The sequence below is a fragment of the Sapajus apella genome, unplaced genomic scaffold, assembly GCF_009761245.1.
Source record: "Sapajus apella isolate SASKATOON/1434 unplaced genomic scaffold, GSC_monkey_1.0 scaffold19, whole genome shotgun sequence".
NCBI lineage: Eukaryota > Metazoa > Chordata > Mammalia > Primates > Cebidae > Sapajus > Sapajus apella.
Window position 1 is genome coordinate 12,068,395 of NW_022436959.1, and position 8,104 is coordinate 12,076,498.

General features: G+C 43.1%; 1 protein-coding gene across 1 annotated transcript; it reads left to right on the forward strand.

Annotated features, from left to right (window-relative positions):
- Positions 1-3,561: 3,561 nt before the first annotated feature.
- LOC116557465 (cytochrome c) lies at positions 3,562-6,331 on the forward strand. The gene is made up of 3 exons (XM_032286965.1): positions 3,562-3,703; positions 5,018-5,194; positions 5,304-6,331. The coding sequence occupies exons 2-3, from the start codon at positions 5,026-5,028 to the stop codon at positions 5,450-5,452; spliced, it is 318 nt and encodes a 105-aa protein (XP_032142856.1). The 5' UTR covers positions 3,562-3,703; positions 5,018-5,025; the 3' UTR covers positions 5,453-6,331.
- The last annotated feature ends 1,773 nt before the right edge of the window (positions 6,332-8,104 follow it).

Consider the following 8,104-nt stretch of genomic DNA (forward strand, 5'->3'; position numbering starts at 1 on the left):
GGAAATGCCAGACATTTATAAAAAAACCAGATATCGTGAGAACTCCCTCACTATCATGAGAACAGCATGGAGGAAACCATACCCATGATCCAATCACCTCCCACCAGGCCTCTCCCTTGACATGTGGGGATTAGAATTCAAGATGAGATTTGAATGGAGACACAAAGCCAAACCATGTGGAGGCTATACCATCCAGGATTGTGTAAGTACACTCTACAGTGTTCACAACAACAAAATTAGCTAACATCACATCTGTCAGAATATATCCCTATTGTTAAGTGATGTATGGCTGGACTGTGGTTTTGCCTATATGGTACATATATAACTATGATATAGTTTAATTTATAAGGCACAGTAAAAGACTAACAATAAAGGCCGGGTGCGGTGGCTCACGCCTGTAATCCCAGCACTTTGGGAGGCCGAGGCGGGTGGATCACGAGGTCAAGAGATCGAGACCATCCTGGTCAACATGGTGAAACCCCGTCTCTACTAAAAATACAAAAAATTAGCTGGGCATGGTGGCGTGTGCCTGTAATCCCAGCTACTCAGGAGGCTGAGACAGGAGAATTGCCTGAACCCGGGAGGCGGAGGTTGCAGTGAGCTGAGATCACACCATTGCACTCCAGCCTGGGTAACAAGAGCGAAACTCCGTCTCAAAAAAAAAAAAAAAAAAAAAAAAGACTAACAATAATCATGAAGTAGAACAGTTATAACAATATATTGTAATAAAAGTTATGTGAATATGGTCTTTCTCTTCAAAATATTGTAGTATTTTCTGACTACAGTTGACTGCAGGTAACCGAAACTGGAAAGCAAACTGTGGATAAGGAGGGACTACTGTATGTTATCTGCTGTGTTGTTGGAAGGAGAACTCTAAAGCATTTGTTTTTAATAGTTATACCTCTTACCAGCCACTATCCATCCTAAGTGATAAGATGAAGGTGGGGGAGTAGATATAATGGAAATGAATATGAAACAAAGCAGCTTGCAGAATGTTATTGTTCTTTTCAACTAACTCTCTTAGGTACCTCAAGTAAATTGTAAGTATCATGAATCCCTTGAATACATATATAACACAAAATTTATAGTATCTGCTTTACTACAGGAAGGTGCTAACTACTCATTTTTGTGGTTGTTCTTTTTTTTTTTTTTGAGACGGAGTTTCACTCATGTTACCCAGGCTGGAGTGCAATGGCGCGATCTCGGCTCACCGCAACCTCCGCCTCCTGGGTTCAGGCAATTCTCCTGCCTCAGCCTCCTGAGTAGCTGGGATTACAGGCATGCACCACCATGCCCAGCTAATTTTTTGTAGTTTTTTAGTAGAGACGGGGTTTCACCATGTTGACCAGGATGGTCTCGATCTCTTGACCTCGTGATCCACCCGCCTCCGCCTCCCAAAGTGCTGGGATTACAGGCTTGAGCCACCGCGCCCGGCCCCCGTGGTTGTTCTTTCCGTCTCTTCATCTACCCATTACTGTCAATAACAACTCTTTATCCACAGTTTCCTTAGTTTAAAAAAAAACTTGCTGATTTCTATTCTTCTTCTCATGAAAATAAATTTAAAATGGCTTCAATCCATTCACTTGGCTGACTTAATTGGCACATCTATATGATCTGCAGTATTAGCACATGAAACCTCATCAGTCAACTCCTTTATGAACAGAGACTAGTAACTTCTGATGATAGAACAGTTACCCACTTAAGGACAATATTGTCCTTAGAGGGGTATGCGGGCAATATCAGGACCTGGCTTCATAAGGATATGCTGAATTTTCAACGTGTTGCTAAGGTTGGTCTTTAAAAACTTTCAATAGTTTGCCAAATGAGCCTACTTAAGGAATACACCCAAAATGCTCACTATCTTTGTTCCCTCCAAAAAGCACAAAAGGTCTTGAGTAAGTGTGGTGATTTTGGTTCTGTTTTATAGGAAGACTGTGGTTGTAGTGTGTGAAATTAGAGGGGAACTGCCTGTCAGGATACGGTTCAAAAACAATAAAAATACTCCAGTCATACAGGAAGATGGAGGATTGGAGCAGAAATAATAAGACCAGTGGTTTGGAAGTGATCTAAGATAAAGGTTTCCTTGTATCTATTACTTAAGTTGCAGGATGGGAAAAAGGATCGCAGGATGTAAGCTCCACCAGAAAGAGTCCTCACTGATTTATAATACTTCAGGTACCTAGAAAAATGCTTGGCACATAACATGCATAATAAACCCTTTTTATTTTTTTTGAGACAGAGTCTCACTCTGTCGCCCAGGCTGGAGTGCAGTGGCACGATCTCAACTCACTGAAATCTCTTCCTGTCGGGTTCAAGCGATTCTCCCGTCTCAGCCTCAGCCTCGCGAATAGCTGGGATTATAGGCGCGTGCCACCATGCCCAGCTAATTTTTGTATTTTTAGTAGAGACGAGGTTTCGTCATATTGCCAGGCTGGTCTCAAACTCCTGATCTCAGGTGATTCGCCCGCCTCGGCCTCCCAGAGTCCTGGGATTACAGGTGTGAACCACCTTGTCCGGACAATGAACACGTGACTGAATACGGCGGTGCCAGATAGAATACAAGGCGGGGGATTAGGGGGAACAGAATACAAGGATGAAAATTAATCAGAACATGGGGCCAGAATTTGAGGGGTAAGGGAGTCAAAAAGAAAACCAGTGACAGAACTGAGCATGTCAGGAAGGGGATCTAGTTTTAAATAATAACTAAAAGCTGTGGTATTAACACCTTTATTTCTAATAAGACCACAGGCATAAGCTTACTTGAACATGACATTTACCTAGGTCAGAAAGGATACAAATCCTCTAGATTTCCAAGAATTCTCTAATCATCTAAACACGTTTCTTATTAGATGGTGCCAACACACCCGTGTTCTTTCTGCACACGAACGTGAGGTGGAGGAGGGCGTTGGTAGAAAAGTCGCCGACAGGTAAGGGGCCAGAGATATAATTGTCTCTGCCGCAAATGCAGCACCTTCCCCGTTCTTGGGGCGTCCAAGCGGAGAGCTAGATGATGATTGAAAGTAACACAGTAGAGGCGAACTAGAATAAGGTCACGAGCAAGTGCCCAACTCGTGTAACTCCTGGTTCCAGGCTGTGCCTCTGGGGATGCTGTTGGCGCCAGCCGTGGTAGTATGACAGAGTCTGGGTAAAGGTCGTCTGCTGACGAGATGGTAGCTAGGAGACCTCTAGGTGAGCCAGAATTAGGGCGTCTTCTCCTGGACGTGCGGAACGCCCTGTCCAAAGCTCATTACATCACCAGGCCTGTTACTCTAGCAGAGTAACGCACCAAACCACCACCGACTCCGCCCCACCCTCCCCGCCCCTTTAGCACACGCAAGCGCACAAAGGCCTGCGAGTGACGTCACCCCTCCCGGCACCACTGCAACGTCGTAAGACCAAAGGCCTGTCGTAACGGCCCGGCAAGAGAGGCCTCTAGAGGAAGGGCACGCACGCCGCACATCCTACCCTGCTCGCTGGTATGCGCGCGCAGATCCTTGGCGCAGGCATTGGGACTGGAGCCAATGAAGCGCGGCGACGTCACTTCGTAGCCGCCAGCTCGGCTGTACGTCAGGGCACGGGAGGGCGGAGCGAGTTTGGTTGCACCTACACTGGTACTTAGGCGCGGACCGGCGTGTCCTTGGACTTAGAGAGCGGGACGTCCGGCTTCTGAGCGGTAACCTTTGTTGAGCTAACGACGAAAAAGGTGAGAGCGGGTTGCGGAAGCTGCATCTGGTTAGAGGCAGGGCTGTGGGGGGCACGCATTCGCGAGCGACCGAGACCCACGCGAGGAGCCTTCGAGGGGATCTCGCGCGGGGTGGGAAGGCCGGGAGTGAGGACCCTGGACTGTGGTCAGACGAGAGCCGGGCGATTAACGGCTTGAGGTGGAGCGGAGGCCTAACTAAGGACAGGTATGGTCCCGGTCAGTTGCTGGAGATGCCAAGACGCGCCCTCTTTGGTCGTGGTTGTTGAAGGGCTACGGAAATGAGAGGCCAGACTTCCCTCCCTTAAAGCCGAAGCGTAGCGTTTCATGTTCTGTTTCAGAGGGCAAAAACTGTTGCTCCTCGTTTCTTTTCGTGGGATCATGTTTCTTTTGTCAATCGTTTTGGCATCCTAGAAACGTGGGTTTCGTCAGTCACCTTGAAACCGACCTGGATGGGTGACCTCGTGGTCACGTCGGGGGGAATCACCGGTAGGAGAGTTGGGATGTCTTGGGAACACCGTGCAGCCTACGCCTGCGCTCCAGTTCACGAGTTTGAGTGTCAAGCTACTCTTGTCACCTGGACTGGTAGAAACAATCAGGACCGTTTATTTTATTATTTTTATTTTTATTTTTTTGAAGACGGAGTCTCGCTCCATCACCCAGGTTGGAGTGCAGTGGCACGATCTCAGCTCACTGCAACTTCCGCCTCCCGGGTTCAACCAATTCTGCCTCAACCTCCCGGGTAGCTGGGACTACAGGTGTCCACCACCACGCTCGGCATTTTTTTTTTTTTTTTTTGGATATGGAGTTTTGCTCTTGTTACCCAGCCTAGAGTGCAATGGCGCGATCTCGCCGGGCCCCAGGACCGCTTTTTAAACATTTGTGCTTTGCATTATCCTCAGGGAGAGGTGGCTTTACATTGTAGTACGATTAAATGATTAGGCCTTCTTAAAAGTTGCAGTTGTGGTGATTTTGACTTAATGTTCGCTGTTCAGCTTCGTATCTGTGACTGTTTGTGACCAGGACCTTATCTTCTGAAACTGAAGTTTGAATTACGTTCCCACTTTGCTTGCTTGGGTTTTAACCTTCCTTCACGTATACACACAAAAATAGGTTTTTAAGGAGTTGCTCCTAAAAAATGTTTTTGGTATGAAAGAGTATTTGGTATAAAGAGTATTAAAGCAAAAGAAGATTCATCTTGGTATTTAATGACATAAATTATCAATGGATTGGTAATTAAGTGACCAGAGTGGTCATTAGTTTTCACTGTATTTGTTACCTGAAGAAAAATTATTAAGTTGAGTGTTTCGTTTTTAGAATTAAATATGGGTGATGTTGAGAAAGGCAAGAGGATTTTTATTCAGAAGTGTTCCCAATGTCATACCGTGGAAAAGGGAGGCAAGCACAAGACTGGACCTAATCTTCATGGTATCTTTGGGCGGAAGACAGGTCAGGCCTCTGGATTCACTTACACTGAAGCCAATAAGAACAAAGGTAAGAGGAGAACACTTGTTAAGTAAAACAGCACAAAACGCATGAAGGTAACCTGTGGCAAACTATCAGGAGTGTGAAATACTTAACGGATGCATTCTTTATCATTTAGGCATCATCTGGGGAGAGGATACACTGATGGAATATTTGGAGAATCCCAAGAAGTATATCCCTGGAACAAAAATGATCTTTGTCGGCATTAAGAAGAAGGGAGAAAGGGAAGACTTAATAGCTTATCTCAAAAAAGCTACTAATGAGTAATAATTGGCCACTGCCTTATTTATTACAAAACAAATGTCTCATGACTTTTTTATGTGTACCATACTTTAATAGATCTCATACACCAGAATTTACATCATGAATGACTGACAGAATATTTTGTTGGGCAGTCCTGATTTAAAACTAAGACTGGCTTGTGGTTAAATGAGTATGTTCAGTTTTTGGATTTTAATAGTAATTCTAATTTAGTAAATTCTATCACTGTTTACCCCTTCTAAAGATATGATTAGACTTCGTTAGTAATGTTAAATTTTTCGCAAAGATGGTGAGTGCTATCTTAAAACTTACTGGAGATTGGTTTTATATTTAGATTTATATAACTGGTTATGTGAATATATTTAAATATGGGGGAAATTCCTTCACCGTCTCAGAACCAAGCAAGATTCACCTGTGTTTTGTGTTCATTTGCCTCTTAAAGGCAAGGGTTGAAGATAAATGGGTAGCAATGGCTATTATATATTTTTGGCCTTAACTATGCCAATCTAATTAGAATTTCCTGTATTTAAAATGGTTCATTTTACTTAATTGAAAGGCATTTTATGTGGTTTATGTGTAATATCAAAAATTATTTAACACTTCACACATTTTATAGATGATCTATAAGGTCACATGCTTTTAAAATAGTAGCCTATTAAACTTCACTCTCGGATTCTTTACAATATAAGTCAAACTAAGTTATAATTTAGGATTGTCTTTAAACAGCCATTCAGAAACAAAACTGTACAGCTGCTGTGTATTTGTGATTGGGAATGGTGCTTTTGCCAACTTAAAGGGATTAAAGTAGAGGAGATATACACAAATTTAAAAATGATGTGTGATCATAAGACTTAAGATAATTAAAAAGAAAACCACAGATCATGATTTTTTGACTGTGCTTGATTTCATGACTGATGCCAAAATTTTAATGATTATAAAGTGCAGGAGCCCTAAATATCAGTCCAGCAGTGTTAATCATGTTGCTGTACTGTTTACTTGGTCCTCTAGAACTGCCTGAACTAGAATAACACTTCACTAATTCACTCTTAGTTTCTTTGCCCAGATTGAGAACTGCACCATTTATGCCAGACATGGACAGACAAGTGCTTCTGGTTATAGTTTTGTAATGTGTAACAGTGTATGATTACATGCTGAATTGTTTCATGCATGCTCTGTGCCATACATATTTAGAGTAGTCCTTGGAAATTTTATGGAGATGGTAAGCACAAGGTAAGTCATAAACAATGAGAGAAATAAACATATGCCGGTGGAGGTGAGGGCCTTATCTTTGTGGGACAGTGAGAAGACTGGGAAGAGGGTCTCATCATTGGTCTCAAAGGTGATAGGGATGATTAGATAGACCTTTAGGACCTGAAAACAATTTGTAACATGTGGGTCTTATATTTATTTATAGAAGAAATGTGGAAAGTCTGCTGTAATTCAGCTTTGAAGTCCTAGTATGAGTTATGGTGGGGAATTTAAAAATGCATCCTGGAAATCCTTTAAAGGTTTCAGCTTTTGAAAGGCCTAGTAACAGAGGACTTGGTGACTGCATAGAGTTAGTGGTATTCAGGGACAATGTAGCAATTAGCTTACAAGGGGACAATTCTGGACTAATGTGAAGGCTATAGACAGTTGATTTTTTTTTTTTTTTCATCCTGGAAATGATATAGGACATAAACATATTAAGATACGAGCAGAAATTTGGCCTAATCTTTAGAATTGCTCAACCTTTCATCTTGCTTAGATGTGGGGTTTTTGTTTGGTTTTGTTTTTTGTTTGTTTGTTTTGAGACATGGTCACACCCTGTCACCCAGGCTGGAGTACAGTGGCTCCATCTCGACTGACTGCAACTTCCGCCTCCCAGGCTCAAGCAGTTCTCTCACTTTAGCTTCCCGAGTAGCTGGGACTATAGATGTGCACCACCATGCCCAGCTATTTTTTTGTAGAGATGGGGATTTGCCATGTGGCCCCAGGCTGGTCTAAAACTCCTGAGCTCAAGCAATCTGTCCACCCACCTCCGCCTCCCAAAGTGCTGGGATTACACGTGTAAGCCACCACGCCCTGTCTGGTTAGATTTCGGATTCAGAAATCTTATTATTTAACTCAGAAGTAAACAGCCCAATAGTAACATAGGTTTCATTTTTTTTTTTTTTTTTTTTTTTTATGAGAGCCTTCCTCTGTCGCCCAGGCTGGAGTGCAGTGGTGTGAACTTGGCTCACTGCAACCTCTGCTTCCTGGGTTCAAGTGTTTCTCCTGCCTCAGCTTCCTGAGTAGCTGAGTTTACAGGTACCCGCCACCACACCCAGCTAATTTGTATGTTTAGTAGAGAGGGGGTTTCACCGTGTTGGTCAGGCTGGTCTCAAACTCCTGACCTTGTGATCTGCCTACATTGGCCTCCCAAATTGCTGGGATTACAGGCGGAAGCCACTGCACCTGGCCTAGGTTTAATTTTTTTACGGATTTAAAATTTTTCTCATTTCTATACATCCTATATTAAGGTCTGTGTTAGCACACAAGAATAACTGCCGTGTTCTAGGCCAGTATACCCAAGTATTTCTGGTAGTTTATCATGTAAGTGATTCTGTAATTTTTTTTTTAAAAAGACATTTCTATCAGATATACGTACTCAGAAATAAAGAAATTGGGAAAAAGAGC